This window comes from Onychostruthus taczanowskii, unplaced genomic scaffold (genome assembly GCF_017590055.1).
Source record: "Onychostruthus taczanowskii isolate IOZ18803 unplaced genomic scaffold, ASM1759005v1 scaffold6, whole genome shotgun sequence".
Taxonomy (NCBI): Eukaryota; Metazoa; Chordata; class Aves; order Passeriformes; family Passeridae; genus Onychostruthus; species Onychostruthus taczanowskii.
This window is the reverse complement of record NW_024503679.1, coordinates 2,810,813-2,827,899: the sequence shown is the minus strand read 5'-3', so window position 1 is coordinate 2,827,899 and position 17,087 is coordinate 2,810,813. Positions and strand designations below refer to the sequence as shown.

The 17,087-nt window shown below is 41.9% G+C and overlaps 1 protein-coding gene across 3 annotated transcripts in view; it reads right to left on the bottom strand.

Moving 5' to 3' along the window:
* The window catches only part of RORA (RAR related orphan receptor A), a 354,043-nt gene that overhangs the window by 71,160 nt on the left and 265,796 nt on the right, over positions 1-17,087 (bottom strand). The window contains exon 1 of one of the 3 annotated variants that reach the window (XM_041418520.1): positions 78-338. The exons of the other annotated variants lie outside the window; for them this stretch is intronic. Coding sequence (XP_041274454.1) covers positions 78-108 — 31 coding nt within the window. The 5' untranslated portion in view covers positions 109-338. Of the gene's footprint in view, positions 1-77; positions 339-17,087 lie in introns of those variants that run through there. 3 annotated transcript variants of the gene reach the window in all.

The following is a 17,087-nucleotide window of genomic DNA, read 5'->3' as shown; positions in this document are numbered from 1 at the left end:
TGAGCGGCGCCGGACCCCGAGAGCGCCGCGACTCCGGCCGGCCCCGCTCGCTGCCCGGGCCGGGATTTCGTGCCTACCTTTCATCGCGGCGAGCACAACGCACATCATTTGTCAGCGGCGAACGGCGGGGAGCGGAGCGGAGCGCGGCGGGCAGGAGGCGGGGAGGGGAGGCGGGACGGGCCCTCGGCGTGAAGCACCGCCGCCGCCTCAGCAGCAGCCGCCGCCTGCCAGCGGAGAGCCGCGCCGCGCCGCCATCCCCCGGCCCATATGAGGCTCCATGTGACCCGCTGACACGGAGCCAGCCCCGGCCCCCCGCCTTGTTTACAGCGCTCGCCCCGTCCCCTCCCCTGCCGCCGCCGAGGGGCGGTCGCGGGGCGCGCCCGGCCCGCAGCACCGCCCCCNNCTCGGCCCGGCACGGCAGGTGCTGCCCGGGCCGGGGCTCTGCGGGGCGGGGACAGCGGGGCCCGGCGGCAGAACGGGGCGGTGGCAGCGGGAGCGCTCCCGCAGAGCCCCAGAGCAGCTGCCGTCCCTCGGGTCCCGGCCGCAGCTCCAGTGCGCGATTGTTCCCCGCAGCCCCCCCGAAGTGGTGTTGTAAGTAAAAAATAAGCGTGTTGCCGCTACATCCTGGCACAACGCTCTGCAGTTAATAGTCGCTGACTCGATCAAGCAGAGCAGCGTTTACATTCTAAACCTGTCTGGTGATGGGTTCATGCTTTCTTAGGATTTACTCGGAACGTCTGAAGCACGATACCACTGCTGGAGTTTTCATCTATTCTATAGCATCAGATGTCACTGCACTGTCAGTTTGTGAGATGAAGTTTTACATTCATGGATATACACACAGCCACACTACAGGAGGGATAGCGCATGACTGAACACACACACAGACACAAAAATAATCCAACCTATTCAAAAACCCCACACTTTGCTGAAAATTGCATTACCAAAACCAGTATTTTTTCCAATTCCTGTCTTAGCCACTGGAATAAACTGTCATGAAATACAAAACCACACACAAAAAAATTGATGCATTACAAGCTGTTTAAGAGGGGACAGAATATACTACACCATTTAATCTAATTGAATCAGAAGTATAAGTATTTAACAAAAATAAGGGAAAATAGTTACAAACAAAAGCCAGAGGAACCATCTTAATATTTGAAACAAAGCCCTATATTTAGAAAACCTTTATGAGATGAGGACACTGAAACAATCTAGTATTAAATGGTCCTTAATGGCTAATTCTTACCTATTTCTTTAATGAGTTCTTAATACAGTATGATATTATTTAAATGTGATTTGATCCAAGTGTACTTACCATTTATCAGTCTAGTCATTCAAGCCCCATTAATGCAAAATACTGTTTAAAATTTTCCTTCTTTCAAAAATCATTAAAAGTTCCAAGGGCTAATCTGCTGCAGTAGTGTAAATTTAGCAGGTATCTTTGTCATAAAATTTTTCATCTATATTTGCTCTCCTTACATTAAGCCATTCCTACCAATAGCACATGTATAGTGAGATACTGCTCAGAAAATTTACAGTGGCAGACCTGGTCCCAGATGGGTTTGTGCTCACGGAGTTTTACCTGCAGCACAAGCTGTAAAGTTGCAATGTACTGAACAGAAACCTTACAGGGCATTCTGGACTGAATCAAATCCCACTAACAGTGCTGCTCAGGGCTCTTCAGGGCTTTTACACATGGGCCAACTGTGGAATTTAGATGCAGCCAGAAAGCTTGGAGCATGCAAGCATGCAAGAGAGAAGAATGATGTCTTAATGTATTGTAATGTGGAGTGAGATTTTTGTAAACATTTTGCTCTGACACAGCAAGTAATGTCAGACCAATGGCCTGAAAAATGTCATAGTCCATTAGCACTAGTTGTCTTGTCAGACATTTAACCTTAAGGTACACAGCATTCCATTATTACTGATCTGGATTTGTTTCCAGTCCAGCTGAAATGCAACTGGTAATCTGGAATGACATCTGATGTGCTAAACGGCTTCAATAATAAGCAGATGACACAGATTTGCATTCTTACAAATGCTACTTCATAAAATTACAGAAGATTTGTCATCAGACATTTTAAGTGAGAAGAGCATACCTAAAATAGTTTATTGTTTGTTATCAATATCCCATCTCAAGCAATCTGCTGACTTTTGAATATGTAAACACCATTTGCACTTGGGCTTTCTGTCTCACATTGACCTCATCATGAAAACTCCATCCAAAATCCATTTCCTTCCCCATTTACTAAACTACTGCTATAGTGGAAGTCTCTCTGGAGTTCAGACACCGTATCAGTGACAACACAACATGCCAGTCAAATAACACTGAGCTGAGTATTACAGTACACTTGACAGGCAATTGCTCTCACTGTTTGTGCAGCAGGGTTTCATTTGACTGATAGGATGCTTCCCAGCTTCCAGAAGCTTGTTGTCTATCCTGCCTGCTCCTTCAGCTTCTGATAGATACCCATGAAACACTGCAAGGCTGCAAACTCTTCACAGGAGTGAGAAACTACATCTCAGGGTACACTCAATTCTTGCCTTGATTTTTGCATTTGAAGACCTCCTGAATGTGTCAGATGTGTTTATTAATGGTTCAGACTGAGCAGTGCCTGCTAACAGACCCTGACCACAGCACGTGCTCATCCTTTGAGCCACTATGGCACAGCCTAAGCCCACCCAAACATCAGGGAACTACAAACCTTCGATTGCAGCTTTGGGCATGGGAACAGACTGGGGAACCTTATCAAGTATTGTTCTGTGTTGTGCTGACATAAAAGGTGTTCAGCTTGTCAGCCTAACCACAAGCCTCTGCAGCAATCTGAGGGAAACAACTGTTTCTAGAAATCTTTTCAACCCTGCTGCAAAACAGAGAAGTGTTAAATTGCTAACAGAGAAAGGGGAAACACCTATGACAGCTATTAGCACTGGTAATGCAAGAGACAGTATTAATTGAGTATTCTAAGCACAGGACAGAAAACACTGAGAAGCTTCCTCCACCTCTTTTTAAACCTACTGAGCAAAGTAATAAATTCAGCTTCCAAGATGAAGCAACAACTACTCCTAACTATTTGTTCAAGGACATCCCCAAACAGAAGTAGTTTAAATGCAACTAATTAAACAAAGATGTTTATGTTGTTCTGACTCGAAATGTCAGTGGGGAGCATTTCTGCAGACTGTTGGGTCAAGTTTTGCATTTTGCCTAAGGTGCATGGTTAGGCTTAATTTAGGAATAATTCTGAGACCTCCTTATCACTAAAATTTAAGATTTGAATAATAAATATGGGGCACAACCACCACCCTTCTTCCCCAGCTAGCATGGAGGAAAAAAGCATTCTTAAAAAAGAAAATGTGTCATGTAATCACCTCCCTGTGTTTAGCCACACAGGGCTGTTATGAAGCTGAAGCTGTCAAACCACTCTGAGGTACAGCATTTCCCTGGTACTGCTCTATCACTGCTACAAACACAACTGCATGCAAACCTCTTGCAGGGCAAGGGCTGCATGCTGCATTCTCCCATGGAGATGAAAACCTACTTACTGGGAAGGAAATGTGATACAAGAGCACTTCAATAAATCATCCAGAGCCTCCACATTTTCAGATTTAGCAAAGACAGCTTCTTCACTTCTTTTAAAATGACCTACAGCTAGTTTTACATATATGTTTTCACTTATAAAATAAGCCTAGACTGGCAGTATAAATCCACATAATTGTGCATATTTTTAATCGTTTTTCTGAAGTCTTCATAGGCTTGCAATGAAATAAATTCTTTAAAATGTTTAGGAAATCTTATATTGATTCAAATAGGCAGCAGTAACATTCAGAAATGCTCAAATGCTTTTCAGGATTTCAAACATCTATAGAAAATGTTGAAAATTTCTTTTCAACATTTAAAGAGCTCCTCTGAGGAGTTAAACTCTGCCCAGAGATGGTGCCAACAGTTGCTGGTAAAAGAGAAGAAGCAGGTGATACTGAAAGCAAAGCCTTTCTCCAATTGCAATCCAATCACATGTCCTACTATCAGGGGAAGCATTCAGCTCCCAGCTCACGTTAGTGTTGCAGGTCTAGATGTGACCAGAGTTTAAAACCCACAACAAATTCCAAGCATCACAACATTCTACTTTTGCCCTTTTGGCTTCTTACTCAACAATAGCCATGTGTGAAACTATGCAGGTACAGTGATCACAACATCCTTGTTTACCAAATACACCCAAAACCAGTGTAGGGAAACTGCAGCTCTAGATAATCTTTAAAAACACGATTCACAATAATTCTGTCCACCCTGTTGGCAATCAATCTTTAAGTGGCTTTCAACTGAACATGCAACACCCCCAAAAAGAAAACGATTGCTCCCTAACACATATCCCCCTCTAGATTTAGTGGTATTTCAGTTTTCATTTATTTCTAGCCCTCCAAGCAGCACACTGTTGAAGATGACTCTAACTGAGGTTGTCCTCATTAAGTTGCCTCTTTTTCATCTATTTAAAACTGCTACTATGCTGACCCTGCAATCATTCCATTTTGCTTCAGACAAAATCCCTGCCTCAGTTCCTGCTGAGGAGGTGTGCTTCTGTGCCTCGTGGGCCTACAGCTATATGTCTTCATCAAGTCATTTTAGAGACTACCCCACAACTCCCAATTCGTCCTTTGCTAACTGTTGAACTGCTTGCTGTGCTTTGCCAAACAGCTGCTGCAGTTCTGCACCTGGTGAAATGAAGTATGAGTTGACAAAATGTTTTGGGGTTCATCTGGATGAAAGGTAAGCCCAAAGTCATTATTATCAGCTAGGCATGCTGTTAATAGCAAAAGATTTTAAAGGTCCAGTCAACTGAATTTTCACCCAGCTTCCTCTCACCGTGAAAGGCTATTATATTTGCTTTCCAGAATCTAATGTAACAGCAGTACAGTTTGGAAATAAAGTGATTAGAAAGATGAGATTATCACCAATTCATCATCTGCCACCAACTGCAAGTGGGGCCATGGAAAGACTACAAAGTTATCAAGAAATAGATCAAACTGGACTTGATAGACTCCCCCTTTTGTCTACAACTAAAAGGGCATTATGAAGTGATTGGTATTGGATTACTGCTCATGCTGCCACTGCAGTGTGATCTGAGAAAGATCCTCATTTATATAGTTCTGAAGGATCAAATCTTCCTGCAACATCCTGACATTAATGTTGCCAAAAAGCAGGAATTGTTTGAAAGCTGTTAGAGCTCTCTTTTTCATGCATAATCTTACCAGGGTATTTGGCCAGAGTTTCTTGCCAAAAACTGCAGCTATGTATTGTTCTGTATATCCCTTTAGGTGGGGAAAAGTCAACAGACAGTGTATAAACCAACTGCTGATTGGCAGCAACACAAAGAACAGCAAGATACTAATTATCCTCGAAGAAGTAATTACTAGACCCTTGTTTAAGGATCCTTGCCATATAATAATTTTTCAGAATAGACAGGCTCTCCAAAGGACCACCTCTTCCTGTAAATCAACTGAGAGAATCATGCTGGTTGTAGTGGAATATCTTCAGTGTAGCTTAGAATCTTCCAAAGTCCTTTTGTTCTTTATCACCTTGGTGTAGGCTCCTGTAGCACAGAGACAGGGTGGGTAACGCTGCTCAGTTACCAACTGAGCATCTGGCATCTTAAGCCTAACCATTTTTAATTCATAATTTAACTCATAATTTAATTCCAGATGAGAGCAGATGCCTGGATGCAGAGATCTGGTCAGCTGGACAGGTGCTGGGGCCTTCTGGAGGCCTGCTGAGAGTGGGAAGAACCTCTAAGTGCTTTGGTCCCCTTCTGAAAAATACCTTAGCAGTATTAGAAAAGTTCTCACTTCCCTAAAAAGCCTTTGGTCTATAGAGTTTTTGTTCCATTTTATGGGTAACAACTGGGTTTCATGAGGTGTTAGGTCCATTTCCCAAACTTTTGTGCATACAGCCAATCACAGAACAATTGCAATGCTCACAGGGTTGCCCAAGACCAGCCTGGAGCATTTACTACCCCCAGCAAATTTATGACTGACCTGACTACTGGCTTTAGATCATTAGCCAGTTATATACCAGGGATAAGTAACAGGTTTTTTCCATTTTTTAAATCCCTGGGCTTCCCTTTCTGCTCTCTTTTGCATCAGCAGGGATAGCCAAGGCAGGAGAAATGGTAGTAGAGAGAAGAGCATGAGATGAAGTGAGACAGGTTTCCTCACAAATGTGTCTGGCCAGATGCAGCACCAAGAAGGAACCCTGGAGTTTCCTGGACTTTTTCTGATGAATATTTCAACAACCAAGATGATATGGGCATATCCCAGTGGATCCTCTGCCACTCCATGTGCCATGGGCATTCACAGCACTTCAGCCTCTTGTTCCTTGCTGCTTATGGCAATGCTCTCATCTGTTGAACAAACTGAATCTTAAGAATAACCAGAGAAACGTTAATCTACAGCCAGCCAGAGTTGTGCTTTCTGCCCATAAAGTCTGGAAATGATGTCAAAGTCAAGTTGCCAGAGAACAATGGAAGCAGTTTCACATATGGGATGAGGATGTGCCACAGAAGGAATTTGTGTTGCACCCACTCCCAGACTGAGCAGAAGTAACCCGAGAGCAGCTGTAAATATGCCAACATTTAAACTGCTTCATGTCATGCCCAGTGACAGTCAAACCTCCCTCTTGTGCTTTAGGAGACCAGCAAGCAAATTTTGCCCATTTTCAACAATGTGATTAAGAATGTGAGCATTAATGGGACAGATAAGCTGTGCTGGGCACTCAGAGAACTGATATGGAAATTATTTTTCTTTCATGGAAAGTAGAAGCATCTGTCCAGTCAAGCAAACCAAGCAATGATTCTGCATTATGAAATACTCTTTCTGTAACTATTGATGTTTCAGTTGGTAGTACCACATGTCAATAGTGGGTTTACTGCTCACATTTAAAGTGCAGCTTTCAGGACAGGATTCATTTAAGTTGACATTGTCTGATCAGCAGCATATTTCCTGCTCCTGTGAGCATATACATTATTTATACAGCTTTGCACTATAGATCTTGTACGTTTTCTATGTCTCAATGCAGAACACAAGCTTAGAAGCAAACATGCTTTCTAGGACAATTAAAATTCCACATTGGGACTCTCTCCAGAATTAAGTCTTCAAGCCACAGTTATATGGGTTTCTAAGCCCATCTCACCCCCTCTTTTCCAGCACAGTGCTCAACAGAGCAGGGGTAAATACAGTGCTTTAGCATTTTCTCCAGTTCCTCCTCCAGAACAGAAACACTGACAAGTCCAACATTCTCTGCTAATGTACTGCTAATTTCTCTCATTTCTCACTTCTTCAAACTTTAGAGCCACTTCAGCAGCTTTCACTCCTGATGTCTTCCTCCACAGCACCATTACATTATTGAAATTATCAAAGAAAATTCATTACTTCAGATTCCATTAGTAGAAAATAAATGGCAGCTGATTAGGGCTTTTACGGCTTCAACTTTAAAGAAAACAAACTTTAATGATCTATTTTCAAAAGTCAATACACCTTCAACTACTGTACTTCAAACAAACAAAACACTGCATGCCTACTTAGAGTGGTAAATAAACGATGATACAGTTCCTGGGCATGAAATCCATACAGATAATTCCTTTGCATAATTCTGATTATTAGACATGATAACGCAACACTGTTGAAGGATACTAGACTTTAACAGAAGCAAAATAATAAGATGATTCACTTACAAAGGAAGGTAATTATTTGAGAGCACTGTTTTGCTACTAATCACCAAGTTCAGAGAACACCTGCACAGAACCATCTTTCACTTTGGAAAGGGGTGTGCAGTATTCTATGCTGATAAATTTGATTACAAAGCAGAGCACACAGAGCAGAACACCTATAGAGAATCATCTATTGCTTTATCTAAAATTGAGTTTTATAATCTGCATTTGTATTAATTTAACTCATGACAATATTTTTTTTATCCTATTTAGAAAGCAAAACAGGGAAAGGATTTAGAAACCTTCTCATTTTCTGTCTTAGTAATTTGATCTGAGCTACCAGCACTTGCTTGATAAGAATCATTTTAAACTCATAATTTAAACCTTATTACCATACACCCATCTTACAGAAAAGAAAGTGCCAAGCATTTTTCACATAGGCACATCATTCCTGATTATTTCAATTCCATTTTAAAGGATTTTTGACAGGGCTACTGAAAGGCTTGTCAAAGAACAGGGAAACATTATGATATTCTTTCCCCACATCCCTTTCCAGAGCATGAAATATGAGGGACATTTCTAATAGAATCAAGGCTAATTTAAAAGCTGTTAATCTTGACTTTACGGCTGCTGTAGTTGGGGAGGTACCTCTAGCACAAGGCAGCTGTTCCTCAGCACACTTCTCTAGTCAGGTTCTAAGACATACACCCCTGTTCTTAAACAAAAACTTCACTCCAAAGCCCATGTATTGCAAGCATGTACTCTACAAGCTACAATGAGCAGAGACACTTGAGTTTCAGTACTGGATTGCCTGGGTTCCTAAGTGTCCAATAATTCAACAATGCCTTTAATGATTCTATCAATTTTTAGCTAAAGGACAAAACATTTGGGGTTTTTTAACTGACTTCTGAAAGTCATTAGAAAAGTCTTTACTGACTTTTTTGGGGTCTGTTTCTACAAACCAGTGCTTTTGCTATTCTAAGAGTCATTTATCTGCTCTGTAGCATGAAGTACTGAAATTGATCTGCATTTCAGTTCAAGTCCTTCATCAGAGCTCCTATAGTTTACATTTGTTCAACCAACGACCACAATTACACAATCACAGCAAGCTGCATGACAGCTGCAGGTAAGGCACAGCCTGCTGCACCCACCTAAGCTGTCCTGCTGAAACCCACAGGGCCACCCTCACCTTTCTGGGGTGAACTGCCTGGATCCAGTATGTCAGAGCACCATTCTTCTACACACTCCATCCCAAAGAACCAGGTGTTCTGAAATATCTGCAACAGGTGAGGTAAAACTGAGGAGTGCATGAGCCAGGGTATGAAACAGTGAAAAATTAAATACCTGCCAAAAAATGAAAAGCTCAAAAAACCCACAAACTACTCACAGAAGTAGGAAGAAAATTAAAAAAAAAAAAAAAAAAGTGAAAGACAAAGGGGGTACAAGATCAAGGTATGTTAAGTTTCCCTTATTCCCCAGAACTACAGCAGCCAGAAGCACCTCTCCAGCTGACTGATCAAAGTGCCAGGCTGCCCACTGCTGAGGACAGGCAGGTGAGGGGTGGAAGGAGCCTCTGTGCACGTGATGGAAGGGCTGCAACGTGCTCAGTGAATGGATGGCACTGTTTTTTAACAAATTAGAGATGAATGGAAGCTGGATCACTTCTAACAGAAGAACACTTCAAAAGGAGGTGAAAAAGAACTGAAGTTCAGAGGTATTGATGAGATCTGCGCCAAAATGCAGAGGGAGGAAGCTTCTGAAGCACTGCTGGAAATCGTTAATATGATACAAAATTAATAGAAATTGATATCAGGAGGAGAAGTACCAATGAGAACTAGATAAGGTGTGGCAAACTACCTCAAATATGAAAAATTGAGAGGATCTATGCTATTGTTACTCAGAAATCATCTTCATTTTTCTTCACAACCATCTGCTTAATAATTTTGAAAAATCATAGAGGAGAGGCATATGGTAAAAATCAAAGGATATTCTGATAGAAGCAATTACTTAGGGATTACATTTTCCTGTAGCATGTTTCTGAACAACATGAAACACCAGACAGCTCCTTCTGAGCCTCATTTTGGAGGGAATGAGAAAATACAGTATTCCCTGTGACAGCTTCTTGACTCTCCTCAGTATCTGTGCTGCATCTGCTGCATTTCCATTCAGTACAGAAGGGAAATAGGGACAAATAGCAAATGGGAGCTGGAGCCAAGAGAACCTGAAAGCTCTGACTCCAGATCAAATGCACTACAGGAGTGCCCAGGAATGCTCAGGACAGAAGAGACACAAGCAGCAAGTGCAGGCAGCTGCCTTCACAGCTGGGAATGTGGGGGTGCCCGTGGTGGGTCTGCCAACATCCCACAAAGTGCTGTAGATCCAACAGCAAGGGTCACCAAGCCCTGCTGGCAGGGCCCCTCTAGTCAGTGAAAGTGACTGTATTTGATTCTGGAACTGGGAATTTTTTCTCCAACACAAGGAAGGAAACACTGAGGTAATTCTGGATCCTCGGTATCTTTGTGCATTTACACAGGCAAGGGCTTGGAGTCCCCTCTGAAAGGCAGAGAAATGACCCAATGCCCTATCCCTAGAGACTGCTAAGGATCTCTGAGGAGAATGTGAAGGGAAGGGAGGAGTAACCACTCTGGGGGCCTCAGTCAGTGCCTCCTTTTCCAAACGCCCCGTGGCTCAGGAGGCAGGATCAGCTGGCACCAGCCTCTGAGGGGGCCCATGGACCCTCCCAACCCACAGGAGGCTTTCACATGTGCATTGACCTGGGACAGGGAAAATACTCCATTCCAAAGCTCTGGACATTCTACTTCTCTCTTCCCAATTTTGTCTTTCTTGCTTCATCTGTATGAATGTTGGTCTTGCCATACAGCATTCAAAGCTACACAAAAGCATTTATTCCATGTTAGATTTTTCCATGCACGGCTGGTACTCCGCAAGGAGCAATATTTGCAGTTTCATAAGGGGAAATAAGTGCATTATTTTCACCTTCACAGACTTTAGCCCTTCCTCTTTAGCTGTCTAGTGATCCCAAACTGAAAACATGCCAAGGCATTGCAATGTAAATGCTTCATTGGTTTTGTCAACCAAATAAGAAAACAAATTTATTCAGGCAATCATTATGTTTAAATTAAGCCTGCAAAATATTTAACAGTACTAAGAAGGAAAAAATACACTGAATTTTTATATGAAGAAATTGAAAGGAAAAATTTATAAAGCCTATTTAAGATAAAAAAGCCCCCAACAAATACGAACAAACAAACAAAAAAGAAGACGACTGAGTTTTCCTGACACAAGAATTAATTTTCATGTCTGCCCCCAAAAACCCATGTAGGATCAGTGGTCTGTATGAAAGAGGAGGCAGTTGGGGTTCACACGGGGATTACAGCCAGCACGGTAATCATAGACAGGCCTGCCCTTTTCCTAAGTGGAAAAGGTGCTGTCTTTGTCAGGAGAAAATCAGAATATGTTTCATCCTGCTGTACCAAAACCTATCATTTTAGAGGTGCATCACCAATGCTTTGTGAGCACTTATGATCACACAACCATATAATTACATATTGTCACAGATATTTCTCCTTCTTTAAAGGCTCAGATACTTGTTTTCACTACTTGCACTGCTGATTCAAGTTATTTCCCACCCAGCCATTTAGGTGCTTTGCACATTTGTTTTCTCATGAAAGTAGAAGGACAACTTAAGGAAGCACCAGCTTGGCATTAGTTGGTCCTACCAATACTGTGGTAGTTTCTTGGTAATTTCTTTTTATGTGCCATGATGCTGAGCAGGATACAATCACCCAAAATTGTGAAATCATGTTCTGCCACATTTCGTATGCTTGTTGCTGGAGATGTGACAGATTACTGACGTGATCCAAAATGCAGCAAGACATAAAAACAAACTTAAAAGACACTGGTAGCTTGAGTAGCAGAATGTCTGTGCGCTTCTCACTCTGCTAAGCCAGGTGAAAAATCTCACTAGAAACAGGCCTAGTTATTCTCCCAGCTGATGAAGATAAGGTAATCAATAGGCAAGGACTGGCAAAGGCAGCATTATAAGAACTGCAGGAGTACAGAGGGTCTACAAAAGCGAGAATCAGGATACAGCAACACTGCAGTACCTTGGTGCTCACAGTGCTGTTATAAAAACCCAAGCCAAACACAAGTAGGTCACATCTGAAAGCAGTATCTTGCCTTTTTAAAGGATATTATTAGTTTACTTCTGGGTTATTATTTTTCCCTTATCACTAGGACAAATCACTATTAGCATGAATATTGTTATTGCTGTATGGCAACGCTGAGTTTTGCCAAAGGGGATTAGTGGGAGCACTGTGCTGTGGTTTCCCCACTGGCATGAGGCAGTGCTGCAGGATGAGATTCCACACTGTGCACAGCACTCCCACACGTGCATGTCAGCTGCATCCCCCCGAGAGCTGCAGCTGCAGCTGGGGCTTGCAGGGAAGTGAAGCTCCAAAGGCACATGCAGAAATGAGAGGCAGGACTGCCACCAACTCCCTGATTTCATCAGGCCTCTCGCTGAGTTACTGTTTCTAAACTGGAATTGATGGGTTAGGGGAGTTCTCCATATCTGTGAAACCAAGCCTGTGCTATCAGTGTCATGGTTTGTGTTCAGGTTCAGCAGGGCTCCCTGAACAACTGTGGTACACCATCCTGCCCTCTCTAATTCCCTTAACAAACGTGGCGGTGTCTTGACAAAACAAAATTAAAAGAGGCAACACACAGAATAGAAAAGCTTCCCATCACACCACTCTAGGAAGTTGGAAAGCATTAATTTTTTGAACAGTAAATACCAACCAATCCTTTCTCCTGGTTTCTGCATGGCTAAATACAGATCCTCATTTGCTGTCTCAGCATATTTTTTTCAAATGTAAGTATGATAAAATAGTTTGAGGACTAAGACTTAAGATCAGAAACTTAGCAATGGAGCTTATAATGTGTTTCATGAGATGTCAGATGGCCTGTAATGGTACATTTGGAGTGGAATTCAAAGAGATCTGAGGTGGTAAGTTATTCAACAGTGAGTTAATGAGAGCACTCCTTTATAAAATGAAGAACTGCAGAGTACTTTTATTGAACCATACGTTTTTTGAAAAGCATTTACTATGGAAACCAAGTTCTATGAAAAGATCCAGAATATGAGGGAAACCACAGGTATGGCATCTGAACCAGCTTTCTGACCAGAGAAAAAAGAATTTTAAAGCCTGGTGGTAGGGGGTGATTGGATAGGAAGATAAAAAATCCCCGTTTAACAAAAGTAATGTTGAAGCTTGCAGTTTTTAGTGATAAAGAGCAAGCTGTTGCACTCCTCCTGTCTATGCATTTCCCTGGTTTGAGAATATTTCATTATAGAGGGTTTTTAAAAAGACTGAGCCATTGAGAGTGGTTTTTTCACTCATCATAGGGAATTGCAAGCTCTCCTGGTCATTTTCCTAGCTGACCTCCCTATAGAGAAGTGCTGGCAACACCGTTACAGAAATTAAAAGAAATCAGCTCCACCAGGAATAGCTGGATGAGGCAGTGGAGGCACAAAGCAGAAACTCTGCTGTGAAGTGGTGCAGAGCTGCTGCAGGCTCAGGAAATGACCACAAAGCAAGAGCCTTTCACCTCTGGGAGCCCCAAACTTACAGATTAAACTGCCATGTACTAATAATTAATAAAACCCATCAGAACATGGATAAATGGGCTCTCACTGAGTAAGCATTCTACTCCTCAGCTAACAACACTGTTTATACACCTGAAATGTGCTTTCAGGTGCACACCTGGAAGGTGGTGATTTCCTTTGTTCTCTGCATCTGCAAAAACAGCTTCATGCAAAAAGCTTAGCAGTTACAAGGTCACAAAGGTGCACTACCCATAAGTGCAGTGTCAAAATATGAAGAAGGAGGAGGAAGAAAAAAGCCCACTTAAGAAAAACAATCTACTGGGTTTGTACATCAGATCTAGATGGAAAGCAAAAGAAAATGCTGCAACTTTTTAGCCAGATGAACTGAAAATGTGCTGAGCTACACATTTCAATATTTTATGCCCACACCCAAAGAGTGCACAAGGGGTGGAGAGGAACAGGACTGCGTGTTCTTTTTTCAAATTGCACCTATTATCTAATATACTAGTAGAAACATTTCCCACAATAATGATATGCATAGGGCTCAAAAGCTGTTTATTTGGCAACCTTGATGTATACTTCATTAAAGCACTGCCTGGCATATCACCTTGCTAGCTGATTGCAATGATTTAGGCAAAAAACCCAGAGCCATGTTCTGTCCACGTTGTAGCACTGCAAAACCCAAGCATGGATTGTCATTTTCCAGATGGATTTATGTAGCTTTAGAAGCACAGACTGTTTACATGGATGACACAGCCTAAAGTGTTTGTCCTGCATTGCAATGCTCTTAAGTGAAGACAGCTGGATTCTATTCTACCAGGAGCATCAATCAATACAGCTGCCAACTAAATTCAAATAAGGAAAGCAGCTATCATTGAAAAAAGTCAAAGAAGAGGCAGAACTGGATGCAACTAGATCACAGATTGTGTTTAAAAAGTTTAAAAAATATCCAGAACTACTTGCAAATTAAATGAATTAGATGTGAGAAGAAAACAAAAATGTTGCACTTGGAGTTGCCAAAGAGAATAATGACTCCACCAGTAACAGCAGCAATTCTTTCCCACCTTCTCCAGGCCAGGAGGAAGCAAAGAGTACCTTCTGGGTGCTGCGTTGTTCCTGGTGTTTCTGCAGACCAGACCTGCAAGCTTTCCACAGAGTTCAGAGAACACTTCCTCTTGCGTATGATTTGCAGAAGACTTCATTGTGCTCTCGGGAGCATTTATTTCAGATTACATCCAAAAAGCATCAGCACAGCCCTACAACTCTGGGAGACCTGGACATCCTGCAGGATGGCTCTCAAACACCTTTTGCAAGTGGCACTGATAATGATGTGCTGGTTTCACTCCTCTAACAGAGAACTGCCCCAAAACTTAGGGGCAAATTGTTTTGACAAGAGCCATGCTGTGGGAGCAGTTAAAGAACTATGCAAAACAGAACACTCCATTCAGCTTGCAGCTTAAGCAGGGAGTGAAACAGAAAATATACTTCAACACACAAAAAAGCTGGTAGGGACCTTCATGTATTTCTCTCCTGTGGCTTCTGTTTGGGTCAGAAATGACCACAGTGCCAAATGCAAAGCACATCAGTGATTACCCAGTCCTATTTATAATTCCCATGTGCCAAACAGCAATGACAGAAGGCTCACCATAAACTCCCTCATTTTCCATTTATAAATAATACAGTTTGCTGAAAGGATCCCACAAATAGTAGCACTGCACATCTGCAGTAATATAGGAAACTCGGCAAATGTGCATTATTGGCAAGATTTTAAAATACCTTATAGGCAAGTTTGTGGTTTGTCTATGGCTGCATTTAGTGCAGCTTGCATGATCCAATCTCTGCATATTTACTGGGTGTAATGTTACTATATTTACATTACTAGCATATCCAAATATATTTTGGGAGGGTAGAAAACTGAGGGAGTGGTGACTGAGTCAGGATCCCACATATTAGATTTCCATTTGGAATAGGTTTCCCAAGGCATCTAATTTCACTTGCAGCATTGTATGTCTGGGACTTCTCAACATCTAATTGATGGAAAATATTATGTCTGTGTTTTTGTCCAATTCCTAAAAGGCATTCCCTTTATATGGTTATAAGTACTTTAGTTGGGTATGCCAGCAGACTTTTGGTATTGCCATACCAAAGAAAGCATGCTGGATTTTCCATAATGGGCATAAATTCCTGCAGCTGCTGGGTCTTGCTTTTTAAACTATCAACAGTGTGTCCAGCAATATACCCTAAAGCGTCAAAAGTATTTGGAACATCAAATATTTGAAATTAATTTCCTAAAGGTCTGTATGGATCAAAAGAAATCCTTGAGTTAAGACTGTGTCCTGCAGGAATGAGGGAAAAGAAAAACAAAATATCAGGAAATCTATTGCCAACTTTGACACAATAAGGAGTGAGAAATATCTCCAGAGCAGCTTCATTTGTTGACACTGAGTCCCTGGTTGGGGAGGTATGTCACAAAGAAGCATTTTGCTAGGAGAAGGAGAGGTATTTTTAATTTAAGTTTACAAGGTTCACATTTGCTCCTGATTTATCTCCATCCAAATCACACTTTACAGTAGGAATGACTTTGTCTCTGAGCCATCAGACTGAAATCTGATTCTGCAGGAGTACATTCAGAAGCCCAGGGATGGGCACCTGCTTCATTTCCATCTTCTTTCCAACTTAGACCAGCAGAATGGACCCAAGGGAGATCAATTACTATTATTATTAATGCAGAACTAGAACTGAGCTGGCATGCCTCTGCTCTGTGAAAAGAATCACTTTGTCTGGACCTGATCACAGAAAGGATCACTGAGTTAAAAGTGCTGATGAATTTAAAGGAAGTGGAAAACCAATGTCAATAGAAGATGTGACCAGAAAGAGAAATGGATAGATCCACAGCACCAGCTTCAATTACCAAATCATCTCTTTGGGTTTCCTTTGCTCCAGCTGTTGGCAGGGCCAGCACACAGCTCAGCAGGAGCTGGGACATGTAGCTCCTTAGCAGGCTATTCAGCAGCCCAGTGATCCATCCAGAGCTGCTGCTCTGATCAAGGCCCACTCACGCTACAGCAGATGAAAGAACACTCCAGCCAAGGTGTTCCAATTGCTGTTGAACTCCAGAGGGGTAACAAACAGCTTACTCATAAACTACAGATCCAAAACCCCAACAATTTTTTGCATAAGTAGGAAATAAATTACATATGTGATTTCTGAAAACAAAGGTAGCAATTCTGGCTTTGTATTCACTTTGCTTCAGGAATGTACAATTCAAAAGCTGAGACTGTCAGAAGCTTGTGGCTAATGTTAAAATAATTATGATTTATAGACATTGTTTGTAAACTAACAATTCAGACATGCTTATTTGTAAGCTAAGGACAGTATTGATCACATGAAGACAAGGGTTTAAGATCCTGCCATCACTACAAATAACTCCTATTAACTCAGTGTATAATGGCACGGCAGATTTTCCCTATTTTCAGTATTTATGGCATTGAAAGTGCTGAAGAATTACTGCTCAGGGAACGTCAGGATTTATTAACAAACCAAGAATGCAAACAATCTGTAGTCCAGGAAGAAAGAGCTGTATGAAACTGCCATCTCCACTTGCTGTACGATATAGACAGAATTCAATTAAACCCATGTAAACAAAGTTTCAGATACAAGAACAAAACCAATGATGCTTTTGCACAAAAAGAACAGCTCCTTTGGGAAAAGATGAAATCAATATACTTAACCTTTACATTCCAGAGGACTGCCAAATC